Source organism: Chenopodium quinoa, unplaced genomic scaffold (assembly GCF_001683475.1).
Source record: "Chenopodium quinoa cultivar QQ74 unplaced genomic scaffold, ASM168347v1, whole genome shotgun sequence".
NCBI classification, from domain to species: Eukaryota; Viridiplantae; Streptophyta; class Magnoliopsida; order Caryophyllales; family Amaranthaceae; genus Chenopodium; species Chenopodium quinoa.
In genome coordinates this window covers 229,486-249,082 of record NW_018745533.1, presented here as the reverse complement: position 1 = coordinate 249,082, position 19,597 = coordinate 229,486, and the positions used below count along the sequence as shown (strand labels likewise).

General features: G+C 34.2%; 1 protein-coding gene across 1 annotated transcript; it reads right to left on the bottom strand.

Moving 5' to 3' along the window:
* Positions 1 to 1,384: 1,384 nt before the first annotated feature.
* LOC110715777 (myosin-17-like) lies at positions 1,385 to 18,848 on the bottom strand. The gene is made up of 39 exons (XM_021894389.1): positions 18,503 to 18,848; positions 16,689 to 16,817; positions 16,130 to 16,273; positions 15,842 to 15,987; positions 15,601 to 15,757; positions 15,279 to 15,337; positions 14,951 to 15,110; positions 14,689 to 14,838; positions 14,478 to 14,614; positions 14,254 to 14,400; positions 12,896 to 12,997; positions 12,758 to 12,815; positions 12,565 to 12,666; positions 12,386 to 12,423; positions 12,125 to 12,251; positions 11,869 to 12,039; positions 11,161 to 11,292; positions 10,872 to 10,981; positions 10,611 to 10,671; positions 10,292 to 10,469; positions 8,440 to 8,645; positions 8,210 to 8,329; positions 8,014 to 8,112; positions 7,679 to 7,900; positions 6,523 to 6,662; positions 6,021 to 6,243; positions 5,861 to 5,920; positions 5,696 to 5,761; positions 5,412 to 5,582; positions 5,127 to 5,282; positions 4,824 to 5,024; positions 3,554 to 3,691; positions 3,400 to 3,470; positions 3,217 to 3,316; positions 3,081 to 3,137; positions 2,936 to 2,992; positions 2,755 to 2,835; positions 2,137 to 2,219; positions 1,385 to 2,037 (listed from the first exon to the last, which is right to left on the bottom strand). Exons 1-39 carry the CDS (start codon positions 18,503 to 18,505, stop codon positions 1,911 to 1,913), a joined length of 4,689 nt encoding a protein of 1,562 aa, XP_021750081.1. The 5' UTR covers positions 18,506 to 18,848; the 3' UTR covers positions 1,385 to 1,910.
* Between the last annotated feature and the right edge of the window lie 749 nt (positions 18,849 to 19,597).

Genomic DNA, 19,597 nt, shown 5'->3' with positions numbered 1-19,597 from the left:
TGATTTTCTAAATTTAAACAATTTTTAAGAGTGTTTTTAATATTTATATGTAATCATAAGTGCTATGTATAACATTTTCTCTCTTTTTTTTTCTTTTTTTAAGCCATGTATACTACACCTTAAAAGATAACATTAAGTAAAAATAATTTCAGTTTAGCAAATCAGTTTAGTTAATTGAAGTTCAATTCAATAAAAATAATTCCAATTTAGTAAAAATCAGTAATTAGGAATTTATGACAAAATCACGCGTATATTAGTGTGATTTTGTCTTGATTTTATAAATTTAAACAATTTTCTATAGTGTATTATGTATAACACTTTCCTTGTACGAAGTAATATTAGTATAAATTGAATAGTTATATGCTACTTTCGCCGTCCCTTATCTACTTGCCTACTTTTCTTTTTGGAGGTTTTAAAACTCAGAAAAACTTGTATGAACCTGGTTCACAATAATATTATTGTGGACCCAAAGTTCTAAATTGCGTTACTGACTTTGTATGGAACATAGTGACCCTAATATTAAATATAGCAACCTTAATTTTAACATAGTAACTTTTGATAAAATTTGTGTGATTTTTAATATTATTGCAAATCTGAAGTATGATGTTATGATCCTAATTTTAACCTAGTGACCTATATTATTTATATTGACCAGTATTTTTAAATTTTCATTTAAATTTTTTTTATCTCTTATGACCTTTATAAAAACAATCACTTTTATTTTTAACATTATGACCATTATTTTAACATAGTGAACTTTTTTTAAAATTAATAAAATGACCATAGTATCTCTATTATAAGAGGTCCACAATAAATTAGTTTGAATCAGGTCTATTTAAGAGTTTGTATTTAACACTACATGTTTATTTCTATTTAAAGAATGTAATTTTTGACAATATTGGGAAGTACAAATGTGCATATAAGGTTAAAGATAGATAGAGAGAAAGAAAAAGTAGTTGGTAATTTTTGAATAGATAGAAAGAAAAGGTATTGGAAATGATGTTAAAAAAAATACAAAAAATAAAATAAATTGATGACAATTCATAAAAAATAGGCATGTAGATAAGGGACAAAGGAAGTAGCTTATAACAAACTTTGGGGACAATTTTTATTACTCGTAGCCCAATCCAGTAGATTATACTCCCTCCGTCCCATACTATAATTTTTGTTTGTGTTTTTTCACAATATTTAAGAAATAGAAGGAGAAAGTGGATGTCTGGATGAAGAACAACACATATTTTGGGTTTATTTTTTCACCAATTTCCCTTTTAAAGAAATCTTTTGTTGACCGACAAACAGTCAACTTAATTATACAAGTAATTTTTTTAGGACATAACTTAATTGTATTTGTAAGGGGCAATCGTTGCATAAAATATCAAGGTAGAAGAAGCAGATTTTAAAAAATGCAATTACATACACTACAAAACCTTTAATACATACATAATTTCTCGTTACAACAAACAATAGCCTCAAAATTGCCAAACCTATCTATAGATACACCCGAGTGACCTGATCAACAACTATACCAAAACTTGAAACCTATTTATAAAACCAAACCACTTTTAAATATATACCCCCTACCCTTTTGTGGGAGTGTGACACAAAAATCAATTCACCAGAATTTGCACACTTTGTCCATAGAGCATATGGACATGTAAAATTCAAAGAATAACCCCGTCACCCTAATAGGATGTGACCGACGGCAAAAGAATTAATAGACCCTCCGTGTGTAGGGCAAACCCATGGATGCCCTTCCAACATATAAAGAATCAGGTGAGTGCTGATGAATATGAAGTATATATATATATACGCACAAGATTTGACATGCCAAATAAATGCATGAAAGTCGAGGCCCTAGGCCATGAGGACGACTGTGATGGAATACTTGTCGTGGTAATACCTGTTCTATCTCACTCTGAATTTTGAATCAAGAATTGAAAACCTGAGTGTTCTCTCAATAGTTGTGGAGGATCTATATCACCTGATCCCGGTTGTTGTTGCAACGAGCTTGAGATGTCGTCCAGAGAGAACGGGATGCTGCACGATTGGAGGAAGCCAATGAGTTAACGATTTTATATACAAGTATAAATTTGAAAGGAAAGAAAGTGATTTATAATTGAAGTTTGTAAACTTCACCTTGAGTCATCATCTAGTAAGAATGAATTTGTCACAGCACTGTTGGCATCTTCGGTCATCTGAACTCTCATACTTGAAATAACCTGTGTAGCTTACAATGTTACAGGATTCTTATGTTTATATGGCCTTAATGAATGCTAATTTATGCATGAAGATAACTGCTGACTATCGAAACATTTGACTTTAGTACTTCCCATGAAAATCTAGAATAAAACATCATGAAACATATTGACATATTGTATTGCATAAATGCATAGCATGAGAATTCTATCTAGTTACTGATTCTGGTTACTCGAATCAAAGAGAAGAAATTAAGAAAAAGGATCATTGTATTTTCAAAATCCTCTCTTTTCAAGTAATTGGATCGTCCAGTAAGAGACACAAAAGCATTAGCAGTTATGTGTGTGTGTGTGTGCACGCATGTGCGTGAATAAAGTCTTAAGATCATTTCAGTGTACTTGATAAATCATATTAGGGTCTGTGCTTGTCCAGAAATTAATGGTCGATTCTCCATTAGACTATCCCACCCCTACACTGCTACACCCCCACTAAATCCCAACGGCCCAACCCCAAAGGAGAAAAGACTGAACTGCATATACTGAAAGAAATGTGACTTACATCAGAAGATACAGTATGAGTTCCGTATTTGTCGTCCCAGTACATAGTGCTGATTCTATACAGTTGCTGTATGCTGAGTGACTGCAAAACATACCAGGAAATCAATAATAAAAATGGAGAATAATTAGGTAAAGGACTCAAGTAGAAAACTTTTGGAAGATAGAAAAAAGCGAACACGTACTGGACATAGATCTTTTGTAATCTCATTTAAGGTTTTCTTGGGCTTCTGATGGATGACCTGGATGTGACACATTGCAAAATCAATTACATCAGAAAGTGTTCACAGAAAATTTTATCAGCATAACAAGCAAAGACTATAAACTTACAAGAAATCCGACCGCTTGTCTAATATGCTTCAATTCATCCCAAGCTGAGCCAGCATACTGTACAAAGTTAATTTTGTCAACAAATGAAACTATATGTTTGATAGCAGGAGAAAGAGAAAGCAACAATAAAACTTACTTCCTCAGTTGCATCATAGCACCATTGCTCCAATTCTGCCAAACCTGCTTTTACATACTCACCATTACTGAAGGAGCAGCATTCACGTCGCAGCAGAAGACTGGAAAATTTAATCAATAATAGTTAATGAAAGGTTTTAAGGACTTCCTCAGACATAATTCAAGAGTTAACACAGAAATGAACCTGTTGAATAGCTGGACATTGATAAAAGAGAATATTTGGGAGAAAACTTTCCGCACTAAGAAAGGAGGGATCTGTAAATATCAAGATATTAGAAAATCTAAAGATTTGCAGTACGATTAACAAATGAAAATCTAGTAGATGTTTCGTCACGCACATTGTTTGCTCTCATCATTGTTAAGTAATTGTTTAAACTTTTTACAATGCTTTGCCAGTGAGCTATCAAAGCTTGTTGAGCAACAGCATTAGCATGAGTACGACCCTTCATCAAACCAGCTCGTGATGTTCGAGGTGCCTGCAAGTTGTCACAAAAGGAAAAGTCACGAATAGAATCGCCAATGGCAATAACTCAAAGGATTCCGTTAGCATGGGATTAAAATACTACATCAATAATTCAAAATTAATACTCCCTCTGTTTTATTTACTTAGTTTATTTTATAATGCCACTCACTCTTACTTCATTCACCTTTTTCTTACATCTTTTTAGTCCACTCTGTCATCCCCCCCACCCCCCCCCCCTTCTTTTTTTTTTTTTTTAACATCTACTCATCTTTTTCAAACTTCCCTAGAATAAGAGTCTATGGTAAAGAAGGAAAAACAAAAGTTAATATGAAGGGAGTACGGCATCAAACATCCAAGAAAGAAAAGAATCGAAATCATATAGTTAAAACTTAATTACTCTATTCCCTAGTCACTGCAGCCCAAAACAAACTCCTCGTAAACACTTTGGATTTCCAAAGCTCCACTTTCTTCGCAAAGGTAATAAATTTAAAAGCAAACACAAATATGTCCTTCAATCATTGATTGGTAGGATTAATCGTACTTTTATTCAATATAAGAATGTAAAATGTAAGTAGATTGTGTTATAAATGTAAAATGTAAGTAGATTGTGTTATGTCACATAAAACATTTGTGTGTTGTGGCAGATGTGAAGAAGAACCCTATTATCAGTCAAAGGGAATTATAAATTTAACCTATCTAAAGGCTTCTTTTGATGATTATAATGCACGTTGGACGTTGCTCTATTAAAATTCAACCGGAGTGCACTACTATCTGGCGAAAACTATGTATGGAATGATTTGATTTCTTTACTGTACTGCCCCTTTTTAGATCAACATTCATACAGCTTATTTTTTTTCAAAAATCCAATTCATGTTACAAAATGCAATATTTTATATGCTTTTTTCAATTTTCACACTTCATCAGTCTTATTGTCGTTTACTTGTTTATTCTGTTATTGTAATAAAAAGGTGTGCTAGTATTTTTGCATTCTTCTCTTTCTAGGTTTGAAGACTTGTTAAACTACGAGCAACAACTTTGGATGACCTAGGAGAAAGGGGGAAGGGGGGGGGGGATCATATTTGTGAGAAAGATATTTGTTACTAAATATTAGTTTAAGGTGAAAATTAGTCCTTTCTTATAATTACCTGGATACATAACCCTAGCAATGGAGAGATCTCTTTCTTCAGATTATCTCTTATCATGCCATATATCTTTTCAAGGAAGGCAGTAAGCTGCTGTTTGAACAGCAAAGCAGGATATTTGGCCTCAACTTGGCGAACATCATCTGATTTGCTGAGGCGACCATTAAGAAAAGATAGCCCAGGGCTTTGGGGAGATGCTCTCAACTGCAAAGCAAATTTAAAGAGACATTAGTAACAGCACCAAAAAGTATGAGCTTCCCCATAGAAAAAAGAAAGTAATTCCTGGTTAAAGATTTTCATTCTTACTGATGACATTCTTCCAAAGAGAGAAGTTGACATTGTCCTGCGTCTCTGTGGAGTAAAACCAGCTGCCCCAGTGGCTTTAAGTGTTTGTTGGAGTAGCAACAACAACGTGGATGTATTAGATAACCAGTACGCCAACATGTCATTGTTTTCCTGGACCTTGAATAAGATGAAATCAGGGATCAGAGATACAATTTCATGTTTTGAATCAATGGAAGTCAACAAGCCCAAAGGCACATATAATCAATCTCAGAAAAAACATATTCAGTCAAAAAGGTGACTTCATACCTCTATTGCCGAACCTATACTTTGTATAATGCGATCAAAAATACTGGTTCTTTCAACTTCAAAGGATCTCCATTGTAGAAGACATTTATAAATGACACAAGCAGCAATTGGTTTGCCCTTAGAAAATCCAAGATTCTCTGATATGCACTTGATCAACAAATCTTGATACTCCTGAAAAATGAGAAAATTCATTGTGCACAGTGTATGAGATTAACAGCAGATTATGACTAAACTCTATAAAATGGACTTCAGAGTTATATCATGCACAAAAGTTAGTTGCAGACCTGCTGCTTATCATTAAGAGATTTTTGTGGTTTGTCCTCGGGTGAATCTTCAGCAATGGATGTGATCTGGAGATAAAAAAAAATCCAATGTAAGAGTTAACACAAATTCTAAGCCACAATCTTAATTAGGCAAAAGAATATCAGAAAAAGAAATGCATAAGTTACCGGCGAATGTAATAAGGCTTTAGCGTCACCATTTTGCACATGTCCATTCTCTGGAGTCCTCTGTGATTTGGCAAGAAAATGTCAGCCGTATTGAAAATACATAAATTCTTACACCGATAAACAGACGATGTAAAGGAGAAAAGAGAGGCTTTAGACGCACCTGAACAACCATTGTCTTTGAACGAACCGGAGCTGATTTGGCTATAGGTGTCATCGTCAAGGCTTGCTGTCGAAGTCCTTGCAGTTCTGACTCTGCCTTCTTCAGTTTTTCTGCCATCTCCTGAATTTCTGACTCCGCACTCGAGAGTTTTTGAGTCATCTCCAGTCCTTGCTGGCGTAGTATTTGAGATTCCGATTCAGCATTAGACAGTTTCTCCTCCATCCTGATAACAAAGATTTTTTAATTCCTTGCAAAATTGATCTAACTTACTAATGAACCAATAAAAGATGAGTGTTCAAAGACAAGAGTGTAAATATAACGACTAAACTTATGGCACACAAGAGAAACTAAATTTTCTATGGAGCAAGTAAAAACAAGAAGCATAGTCGGATTTTGATGGGGAAAAAAAAGATTAAATTGAACATGGATAGCATTGTTTAATGTCACTATATTATCGATTATACCAGTGTATATCTGAGAACAATTGCAAGCAGGCACAAACCTTTGAACAAAATCTTTAAGTTGATATATGGTGTCATCTGAACCTTCCAGTTTTTTAAGAAGTTCTGTATTTCTTTCCTCGGTGTCCAAACAAGCCTTTCTGGATACTTCTGCAGCCTCCTTTTCTTTTTCTAGTAATGTCTGCATTATTTAAGCAACTCTATTAAACCAGCCAGATATACATATTAAGGCAGATGTTATATTATTGGTATAACTCCACCAAGTACCGAAAACTTCAGTCAAATAATTAAGCGTCCCACATAAATAAGTGTTAGCAGTTTTTTCATGAAGGTATTACCGTTGTTAATTATCAAATTCAGATATCAACAAGGAGTGACAAGATCCAAAATTCATCAGACGACAGGGGAATAAATAAAGGATTCGACATCTAGCTATATTGTTTCTTTCAAAAGCTATCTTAAGGAAAGGTTCAAATCATAGCCACTAACAGGAACCTGTATCTGAGTGTAGCAGAGATTATATTAATCAACTCATGAGAATAACTTTTTTTTTCTTCATGGAAATTTAATAAGATATTGTGAAAATTTAATAAGATAAAGAAATAGATGAGAAAATTTAGGGTCCATTTGGCATCACTGTGGTTTTCTGTTTATTGGTATGTATGTCAATAATGAAACAAAAATTAGACAAACTTATTAATATTTTGAAAACTGACAACACAAAAGTAGAAACACCTTTTTCTTGTTTCCAGTTTTTGGTTTTTTGTTTTCAAAAAAACAAAAAACTGAAAACAAAAAACAATGCCAAACAAGCCCTTAATAATCTGAATTGATTGTATATAGAAGATTGTTAGCAAAGATTCATTATAACACTCTAAACTCTAAACCCCTGACATGTTAAATGATGAAAGAAATAATCCAAAGTCCAAAAATTTGAGGGAAACTTAAAAATATAGGTTTAGTGTGACTAGAAGGATGGAACATACGGTCCAAGCAACTGTAACCTCAAAGGCTAGCAGGATTATAGATGACACGTTTTTTATGTATTTTCACCTGATTTATATTTAGATTAGAAACCATCAACGAAAAGCTAATTTGTTAAAGCAGGCAGTTTCAGTAATCTACCATATAAAATAAAATAAAATAAAATAAAAAAACCAAGGATCACAAGAGAGGATAAGAAATGAAGGCGTTTACCTTTAGATTCTCTACTTCAACAGTTAAGGACTCAACCTTCTCTGTATCTTGAACCATAACAGGAACCTCTTTGATGATCGGAGGAGCATCTTCAGCAGCTTTCTTAGCTGCCTCTCTTTCTTTAATTACACGTGCATTTGCTTCATCAATCTGTATTTGCATAGCTTTCAAAGCTTCCTGAAGCTTGGCAATCTCTTGACCTTTCTCCTCCTCCAAGTTTTTCTGTTCAGAGTCAAAAACTTGATTACACTAGGAATCTATGACACATGTATAGCACAATCATACTGCATATTGTAATAAAAACAATTAGATCCCAAATTAGGACAAAAGATTACCCTTAATTGACCCTCAAATTGCAAACGCCATGTAAGCTCTTCCACACGCTTCTCTAGCTTGTCTTTCAATTCTTTGAGAGCACCAGTTTCTCTTGCAGCCTAAGACCAAGACAGGCATTAATAATGTGAATCTGGCAAGTAGCCCCAAATTTTTTTTAAAAAATGCAATAACATTGAAGCAAGTTGATAGTCAAACCATCTTTAGCATTCTGAGTTCTCTCCTAGCAACTCTCCGCCTCCAACCACACTGAGTAACAAGAACAGCCTTTTGAAGGCTCTTGTAATAAGAATAAGCCATGTGACTACGCAAGCGAGTCTGAAAACAGCAAAGAGTACAATATTTAATCAACTGATCAAGCTAAATTGTTATGCACGGTGGAACTTAGATCCATGCTAAGAATAGATGAGGATAGTATAGAAGAGGACCTGAATAATGATGGCAGCCTTTGTTTCTTTTTTGTATCTGAAAATATTCCGAGCATGCATTGCCCTTAATCCAGTCTGTATTTTAACAGAAGACGACCTTGATATCAAATAGGATTTCCTAGCTTTGTAGCAGCGGAAGTTCTTCTGAATTCTAATGGCTGCTGCTTGTCTGCGTAATTCTGCATGAACCTTACAGGCAAGAACACCTGAAAGATCAAGGAGAATAAAAGTGATTAAGTAGCACATAATGGTGTCTTCTTGATAGGATAAAACAAACCATTTCAACTAATAAAAATAAGCAGAGAATGATAATAATGAATGCCATCAAAGAGATCCTTGACCAAATCACAGCATTGCTGATCCATATACATGAAATAACCCATTATTACACAGGTACATCAGAATTTCTATTTCTAAGCATACATCACCTAAACCTTTGTATCTCAATGTAAGATGCAATTGCATCTAAAAACCAATTGAATTTTCATAAAATTTTATGGATATGATTTGCAAACATATGCAAAATACACTAAAGGCAAGTCAGCTTCCAAAAGAGTTCCAAGAACCCAAATAGAGATGTATTCACCAGCTATTAAAATGAAAGGGAAATATGTCACTTCGTCTTCTGCAACCACAAGTTTCACATAGGTACCTGGAGAACTATTCACTACAGACACATGCTTATTGAGAATTCAAAACTAGTGGAATTCCCCATGTTTTATACATCATGTCCCTCTATTATAGTCTAGGAAGTACTCCCTTCTTTCTCAAACTTATCTTCACACATGGGATTGGCACTGACTTTAAGAATAGGGCCCGTTTGGTTTGATGTAAGATGTTTTTATGGAAAATGATTTTCCCATTTTCACTTGTTTGGTTTGTGAAGGGGTGAAAACAATTTTCCCAATGGTGGAAAATCTCATTCTTAATGATTGAAAACATTTTCCCTTACAAAACAAGGGAAGCCACATTTTCCTCCCTCCTCCTTACCTCCATTTTTACTTCCCTCTCATCCATGCTCACATTCCCACTCCTATTTTTTACTTTTCTTGTATGCAACCAAACAATGGAAAACTAATTTGCAATTGTGATTTACCTTGAAAATATGTTTTCCACGAAAACTAATTTTTCATTGAAAATATTTTACATCAAACCAAACGGGGCCTAGTAGTTTACAGAGAGAAAATAGTAGGGAAAGTGTAGATGGGGAAGTAAGCATCAAATGAAAACGTGGAGAAGTATTTGGGACACCCCATCCTACAATCAAAGATTTCTTTAACCAGTTTGACCAGAGCTGGACTATAATCAAATATTTTGTCCTATATCCATTGTTTATGTGCATGGTTGAGGGTCTCCATTGCAATTGGTTTGATTAGTATAATAGTATGTACCAGTCAGGTAATCTACATGCTATTACTTTCTAGTTAGTAGATAAATCCTATATTGCATTCTCAATCACAATACCAACTCTCATCACTAGACATCATGTATCAAAATCCTTCAATGGGATAATACTTGTTTAGTTAAGAGCAGATCCAATACACAAAAGGGGGGGGGGGGTCTTTTATTGCATAGAATGGAAATGTAGAAATATTAGCTTTCATCTTCCTTGGAAAAAGCTTTTTAAATTGTGTGAATAATTTTTAGTTATAAGATATAGATGAATGTAATAATTTCTACAAATCATCAAAATATTAAAATTAGCACAGCTTAGGGCCTCAGGAGGGTTGACAAGTGTCTTCAAAAGAAAAAAGAATGGACAGAAACTTTTCTTTATCCAGGATAAGGATAGCAATACGCATTAAAATCTTGGACAATTAGTTGATGACTATTACCAACAAAAGAAACATACCTCGGCACCAAGACTGAATTTGGACAGCTGCATTTCTATATGAAATAAATTCTTTGCGAGCAATATATGTACGTCCGTGTCTTTGAATCTTCCTTGCCGCATTCCCTAGAACCTCTGCTCTCCTTGTATCCAACTCTGCCATCTGACCAGCTCGAAGAAAAACCTTTGTCTTTCCTATCTGTCACGTCATAAAAACATAACATGAAAACCTTTCTAAGATGGAGATAAATAGAAAAATGAATGACTAAAGCATCCAATCCACTGCAAATCAGCAGAATCATTTTGACATTTTCTACATGTAAGACAATTCATCAATTACCTGGTAGCCTTTCAATCCCATTTTATCTAATATCTTCTGGCAAATAACCTTGTCATCACATCTGCAAATGATTAAGTTGAACTACTACGTCAGTAAAATTAAGAGGAAAAATGTTTTCAGTAGATAAAAAGGCAATATAGTTGAGGATACATGCTCACACAATCACACTACACAAGGCTAACACTAATGTTGCTGTTAAAGAATAGAGAGAGAAGGAAACACGCTAACATCAGTACTACCCAGCAATTTGGAGAAACTTACTTCCCATCCAAAACTTCTGGAGCAAGAACACCAAATCGAAGAAGAAAATCTTCAAATGTTCGTCTAGTTGGATATCCAGCGCAACTAATTCTGATTGCCTCAAGAACACCCTAAGCAAGATGACAGCAAAAACAAAAGAACTCAAGTCAAGACCTAGATACAACACAGTTAAAGATCAAAACTTATAAATTAATGGTAAAAACTCATTACAACAGCTATGTTTGTAGCTGTCTAGTAACTACAACTTAACAAGCCATTACATGAAATGAAACAATTAAGTACTACTTACACCACAACGTAATTGGTTAAGGATGTTAACATTCTCAAATATAGCAGGCTTCAGGAGATTATTTGGCTTAACACATCTGATATAGTGAGGCTCTGTTGAATTTAGTGTCTCCATCAATTGCTGCAATTGTAGCTGCAAAAGTATCACACATCACTTTTGGTCAGAACAAAAGACTCCCATGGAAACTCAGTACAGTAGATTGATAAGTTAAGAAAATGCAGCAACAAACATATTTGTGTATGCAGGCTGTTCTAACTATAAACCAATGAAGTTTTGCATCCATGCACCTGACCGGCTGACTTTAAGCTCTTCAGAGAGCACAGATTTTAAAAGTTCAAGAATAAATTTGTTTCTTAAGGACACAGTTCACAAATTAGTGATGAAACTTAAACAGTAAATGAAGTGGCAAATAGCATTCTAGATATTAGTATCAAATCCCCTCCTCTATTATCAGCAAAAGAAGAAAGGGTAAATTCCCTTAACTGTCAATCTATTTGAGTGGTAGAAATCCAGTTTGATTAAGCATCCACATTATGTAATAGCAATAAATATATTGAGGAAAGAATGAAGGACTTAAAAATGTTGTCTTATTTAGCAAATAGGTACACAAGTTATTGTTTCCATATATACTTCTCATCACAACTGACAAAAGTTAGCTTTTTTAACGGTAAAAACCACTTCTTGCCAAAGATGAAAAAGATAGAATACCTTAAAGCGAGATCCAATTGATGAAAATTTAGATGACTTCGATGATTCCTCTGGAAGTGGAGGGAACAGACCAGCTACAAAAGAACACTTTGAGGCTTGCAGAAGATCTTGATGCTCTGCTATAACATAATCCTTATTTTTGTCAAGAAACTGATCAGCTTGATAGATCACCTGAATCAATTAACAGAGAATATAGATGAGAACTGTAATAAATAGTGTGGTTTGGTAAAAGGGTCATTTGGAAACTTCTGCTTACATCCCCTGCATAGTGACAGATGGTAAAGCTGGTACGAGAAAGCTTTGGTTTCTGAAAGCGTTTGTGTTTAGCATATGTCTGGTACAACTTCTGAGCAAACGTTTCATGCGTAGATTTGGGAAACATACTGAAATTTGAAATAATAAGAAACATTTAGCAGAGATATTTTTATACTATGTATATTATTACAGACTACCGAGTTCAAGACACTGTGATCCATAAAAGAAGCATACAGCAGTAAAAAATAAAAAAGCAGCATACCATGCTTCATCAAGAAGTGCAATGACTCCTCCAGGTTTCTGCAGAACATTAAAAAAAAATCATATTATAATCTTTGTAGCCATACAATTGAAACAAAGCAGTAATAGCATAAGCAAGAAAATCCTATGAATAGTAAACAACTATATTGCAACATAAATCATCAAGAAGCAGTAAGAAACCTTCTCAATCATATCCAAAACATCTTGATTATCCACAAATTCGATGTAGCTCCAATTTATTTCTTCTTTTGTATATTCCTCCTGCTCCATCTTAAAGACATGCTGCAGGACAAAGAAACAACATATACTTTAAGTGGGTGAACTATCATAACATGAGCAGTTCAATGACTGATTCCAGTGGAGATAAGCCAACCTGATTAAAATGTTGTTGCAGCTTTTCATTAGTAAAGTTGATACAAAACTGCTCAAAACTAGATCACACAAATTCGTAAGCAGGTGAAGAATTTGTAATTATTAGGTGCTAGAAAGAAAGGCTAGATGGTGCCCTTACCTGTTCAATTTGAAACTTTCAAAACCATAAATATCAAGAACCCCAATAATCGATTTAGAGTTTGGATCCTGCCCAATTGAATTGTTGATCTTATCCACAAGCCTGCAAAGACAGAAAACTTTAAAGGATACCTAAGAAATAATTGAAACTATCAACCATGTTATGCATTCATGTAAAAACAAGAAATTATGAGAGCATGAGATCATATTGAACCTACTATCATGGAGTATTATATATTAATATATAAACAATATGATAAGTCATTTAAGCACCATTCTCATGTTGCAGCAAATTTTTTTAATTTTTTTTCTTTTGGGGGGTGGGGAGGGGATTTGGGAAACAAAACATAAATCTGAGAAGAAAAAAATGAGCTTTCTCATTGCCCGCATCTGGAGATTGAAAGTTCATGTCAATATACGCTGTACACGAGGATTCACCTAAGGTTCGTGTCAAGAGCAAGTCAGAGAAAGAAAATGTGGTCGTAATTGGTTGTACACTAATGATAATCTATTGATATGTAAATTCAGCAGCCAAGAAATTTTGCATATCTCCTGATGTGTGCTTGTTGGCCTTGTTGTGCTTACAAACTTAAAGTGATGTGAGACCAGTAGCCACATGACCCATCTCCTTCATCGTCAGGTGGCTGCGTCTGCATGGGTTGGTTTTGAGAACATGGATGTCCGGTGGGTTTCGCCCTCTAATTTGGCACATTAGCAGGTTACTGGTGGGAGTTTTAAAAAGATAAGGATATCTTTGGAGAGCAGCATGCATAGCTATCTTTGGGTCTTATGGCCAAACATAAGTGTAGGATTTTGAATAGTAGATGTTAAAGGTATAATCCTTTAGCATAGACTGATTTACCCTTGGTTCTATAACCTTCTCTGTTGGGGATTTTTCAGGTCTTTCGTTTGAAGATGTTATAATACTGGTAGCAGCCTTTGTTTTTCCTACCATCCCAGCATTTGCAGATGAGATTAAATCAATGCCTTTTCGTTTATGAAATGACCATCCTATTCACAAATATAGTTCCACAGCATGTATATTAATATCACATCATGACCTGCATTGACTGTTACAACAATGAATGGGGGATTTTTCAATTTATGGCGCAATGATCACGGTAAATGATGTAACACCCACGAGATGCTTCTTAAACATCACAACTATTACCATCATTGCAATACTTTTTTTTACTATGACCTCAACCAAAGTTCATCTAAACCCCCCTTTTTACACCCCCATAAAAAGAAAAGAGAAAACAAACAATATGAATGACTTAGGTTCATGCATATGCATTTCCTAGTAAGCATATATACAGATTCAGAAAACTGTGAAGTTTTTTAAGAAGAATCTGTTACCAGTCAAACAAACGCGAGTATATAGTTTTAGCAAATGCATCTCTACTAATTGCTGCAGAATCAGGATCAAGAGTTCTTGTGATTACTTCTTCTGGTGTCACCATTACACGTTTAATAACTGCATCTTCCAGGCTCTTGACATCACACCTGCAATCAGACATTGTTAACAAATTATTGACACCCCAACAGCTAATAAGAACACAGAACAGGTATAACAGTCATACCTAAGTAGTTCAGCAGTCATTTCTAAATGAAATCTTGATTTTTCGTCCTTGAGAACAGAAGAGTCTACCTCTGCTCCTTTAGAGAAGTTTACATTACCAAGATGGAGAATAGCAGCAACGACTCTAAAAATTGCTTCCTGAAAGAAACTTTGATGTTTAGACAATTAACGTCACAAGCCTCATTTCAATTTACATCCTAAATGATACTGACCTGGTCTTCTGCACTAATCCCAACCACATCCATAGCCCTTCGGGTCGCCAGATATTCCTCAGTATCATCAACTCCATCCAATTTATAACAATTGGTTTGATTTAAGTAATGGAATTTATCAGGGCTATCCAGCTTGTACTTATCTCGAACCTGGAAAAGATCTAGAAAAACTTAGAGAAATCTTTGATTCTGAATGTACTATGCCATGACCTCCAGAAAAAGGATGGACCAAATAACAGGTTAGCAATAAGAAGTATCATACCTCTTGAGGTGCTGCACAAAGGAGATAAAAGCAGTGATAGTTTCTCTCAGGATCCGAAACTTGGCAGACACGGGATCTTTCTAGCAGGTACGTTCGAATAGCAGCACCAGATATCTTCCCATGCTTGTCAAATTGTATTTCCACAAATTTCCCAAAACGACTACATAGATTGACAGAAAGAAAATAATTTATATGTTCACTTTCTTAGAATAGCTAAACAAAAAAAAAAATCTACAAGCTTGAGAATGAGCAATGTTAATGACACGATTGGCACTAATTTCATATAATAAATAAGGGGGATAAAAGCTAGAAAGATAATGTTACTGACCTTGAATTGTTGTTCCTAAGAGTTTTTGCATTGCCAAAAGCTTCCAGAACAGGATTGGACTGTCAAATGATCAAACCAAGGATAAATTCTCAGGAGACAAGTTTTCACCTTTATTTTTTATATTTTATTTTTATTTTTTCCATATATGTTCAAACCACTATATATGAGTAAATAAACCAGAAATTCAAACAAACTAATGGCCATTAAAAACGTTTAGTTGACATTTAGTATTTACTATTTAGTCTTGCTCAACAAGCCAAATTACCTGAACATATTAATCAATAACCTTGATGAGGAAAACATAGAGACAAGAGATTCTTACTTCTAAAACTTGTTGTTCAACTGTACGCCCTTCCACACCAGATCGCCCTCCCAAGTAGGCAAGATATCTCATAAGCATCTTTGTAGTCTCAGTCTTACCAGCACCACTCTCTCCACTAACCAGAATGGAATTGCTCTTGCCTTCATTAATCATTGCCCTTTTTCACCAAGTGATATGTCTATCAATAATAGGTTCAACAATTAAAATAAAGATGACAAAAAACATTGATAATGGGTGCCACCTGTATGATGCATCAGCAATCGCAAAAACGTGAGGACTGAGCTCCCCAAATCCTGCTCCCTTATATTGCTCCATCATGTGTGTATCATACAGATGAGGTAATCTTTGGAATGGATTTACTGCAATGAGAATATTTCCTGTATACGTCTACAGAAAGAAAATGCACATCAGCTGCATCATCAACTTGTAGACTAAGCATCTACTTAAGAGATGGGAAGACAGAGGAAAGCTGGAAGGGGTAAGGGAATTAGTATATGTAATCAAGATGAAATCCAGCTAATAATCTTACATAAATTTCATTGATTGAGTATCTCATGGCCAAGTTAGACAGTACTCCTGGTTCATGCAAGTACGCAAGCTTTGTCATGTCATCAACACCACCAGCAGGAGCTTCCTCGTCCTTGGGGTAGATCTTTGAGACCTCTGTGACAACCTAAAGATAAAAACTCTAGTCAGAATCCAAAATAATAGAAGAACTTACTACTATCAAACGATAGAAATCATATGCATAATGAAAAGGAGCACAGTTTAACAAGTAACAAGCAAGGATATAGATACATGAAGTGTCTAGGCTAAAATGAATGTAAATTCCTTTCTTGCAGCTAAAGTTCCATACATTACTATTATCGAGCAAAAAAGTGCCATAGTAGATTTTTATTTAATTAGCAACGACCACCAGCTGCCATGGTTAGTTTCAACAGATTCTTACAGAGCTAATATTTAAAAGCCTAAAAATAATCTATGTTGACCAGGATAGGACACCAACACATTCTAATAAAACAAAGAAAGAACAAACTGAATTTCATTAACCAGTCAACTAAATAACATACAGAGTTTGTTATACTCACTGATTTTCCATTTGTAGTTTTGACATGAAGTTCTTGACCATTGGTTTTTGTGACCTCTCCATCTATCCAAGCTAATTCTGGATCTTCAACCCAAACTTTAGAACCTACTATAACAGTTTCTGAGGTCGCCTGTTAAGAGGAGAAAATAACACAGCAAGACATGTAAGATTGAGTTCAAACATACAATGCATAACAAAACAATATCTTGCAAGATTTATATACAAGTACATAATTTTAAAATCCATGCCATAAACTTTGAAAATTGAACTGCCTAAACTGTATGGAGATCATACTCCAAGACAGCCCACAACTTAAAGAAATTGCAAGCAAGGCCAGACATGTATGCACATTGCAGAGCGCACATAAAAAGAACGCTTGTGATAAACATTCCCCGACTACACTAATACCCATGTAAACAATACAATCGGAATACAAATGCAAAGCGCAATAACTCTCCCTTGGAATATAAATACAGTCACTTCAATATCTCATTAAGAGCATGTTTGGTATAGTGCTTTTCAGTGGTGGAAATGGAATCAACTAACCATTTCCATTACCAATTGTTTGGTATGAGACGTAGGGTAATACACTTTATTTCCTAATAATAATCATTATCACCATTTGTTACCCCTCTCAACCATATGGTAACAAAATATTTCCCTCCTCAATCTGATATAAGGGACTCCTTTGCTTTAGTACACCAAAATCTAATAATGACAGCGCTTAACATTATTCTCTCCTTGTTATTTGTTTCCATTCCCTTTCAGTTCCTTGATTCATATCAAACATGCACCTAAAAGTCACATTTTTAGGTCCAAAAGTGCACCAAGTTTTCCTTTGTTGACTGATAGTGACAGCAGCATCATGGTAAAAAACTTAATATCTAATAAGCAATCTCTCTACAGCCCCCTTCTCTAATCAGGATTCCAACGAGATCTCTAGGAATAGGGGGAAAATATAAATAAGCCCTGCAATATGCAGTTACTTGCATTGCTCTCGTTAAATAACTAGCTAATTCGATAGCCAGCTCCAAAACCAATGAAGATTTTCGTCGAAAGTGCAAACTCCACAAGCTCAACCATATAGAGCAAATCTTCAGTAACACTTTCTACCAAGAATCTCCTCCCATTAGCCAATTGAACCATAATCTATTTTGCCAAGAATCATATAATTTCCTTCGTCGTCCAACAGATGATCCTACTTTATCCCCTACCACAATCCCACCATCCATTACCACGTCAAATATACCTTTAAATCGCGAGTATCCATCCATATACATTGATCTAACACATCCAACCACATCAAAAAATAAACAGAATTTCCCTCCATAAACCCCTCATCTCTGCATTCAACCCATATAATCATACAATAATCCTTCAATTTCCGGTTTCGAGTAGTCCAACCTCAATTCCCCAATTAATCCACTGCTGCAATCCCCCAAATTTCACAAGTTCTCAAAATTATAATTATCCATCAATTAACATTACAAAATTAGTAATATTGTGTAATATATAACTTTCACAGCTTGATCTAACCAAAATCACCATATATAATCAAAGTCAAAATTCATCAACCTTTACCAAAATCGATTCAACAAAATTTATCATCCTTCCTAACAAAATTCACACAAAAATCCGTTGACATAATTATTAATACAGCTCATTACAAATTTAAATAAAAATAAAAAAATTCATTAGATCGCTCCGCCGCAACCTTAATTTCAGATTATTCATCGGATCATCAAAATTCAACAAATTACATGAAATCATTTTTAAAAAACACAAATAATCAAAATTAAGCATGAATTAACTTACCATTTCTTTTAATTCTTTTTTGATTAATTACAAAAAAGTAATGGCGACCTTTGAGCTTGAAAATCACAATCGAAATGAACAGCAGATCGCAAAATTGATCGATTCAAATTCCTTGATTGATGATAATAATAATGAACAACAAATAAAATTTGAGGAGAGAGAAAATACGAAATTGAAGGTCTTAATCTTTGAATTTGGAAATGAAAATGAAAGAATTTTAACACTTTAAGCAAAAATAATTTAATTTAATTAAATAATTTTAAGAGAGAGAAAAAGGAGGTTTAATTAGTAAAATGGAAAAGCGAAGAACTTTAAGCTGGAATGTGGGGGACGAAGATGAAGAACACAAGATTGATTTTTTTTTTTAAAATTAAATTTAACTTTTATATTTTTGAATAATTCTGGACAAACAAATTAAAAAATAAAAATTACAGGTGTAAAATAATTAACGTATTTTTCTCTCTCCTAGGAAAAGTTAGTTTTAGAGTGGTCAGCTGGGGTCCTATGAAAGAACAGGGGTGTTCGTGGTCACCCACATTCTATTTTATTTTATTTTTATTTTTATTTTTATTTTTTTGTTTAATTATTTTGTACTATTAATTATTTTTTATTTTCCTGGATTTGCTCATTTTTTATTAATTTTTTAATCGAGTATTAGCTGTGTCGTTAATCATGGTTTAAAGAGATTTTAAGATTAAAGATTGTTTCATCTTTTTTAATGCACGCAGTTGACAGCATGGTTTTAATCATGAATCAATAGTTGGATGGTTCTTGGGTAGTGTAATATTGTAAAAGAATGTTTTTTAATCTCTTTTTGTGGATTTAGGAATGTTAGTTTCGATACATTGAGATTTCCCTACTCTAGAATGGAATGGATAATGGTTGGTGATAGTCCATTGTTTGATTTCGGCTCGATCATTTTATCTTATTTTAACCGGAAGGATAGTTCGGAAAAATATTTGATCAGGTCCATTCGAATTAGGTTCAAATATTATATTACGAGAGAAAAGTCAATTATTGGTCAAAATTGATTTTGAATTTAAGTCACTTTTCATTCGAGTTAATTTTGGAATAGGTATTAGTGGGGAATGTAGT

Excerpts from the sequence above, each read along its gene's own strand:
- LOC110715777 (XM_021894389.1), bottom strand. Across the intron at positions 15,338-15,600 it reads TTGAACAACAAGTTTTAGAA|TCCAATCCTGTTCTGGAAGC; the intron begins GTAAGAATCTCT and ends ATCATTTGACAG. Across the intron at positions 5,583-5,695 it reads CTCTTAATGATAAGCAGCAG|GAGTATCAAGATTTGTTGAT; the intron begins GTCTGCAACTAA and ends CTCATTTTTCAG.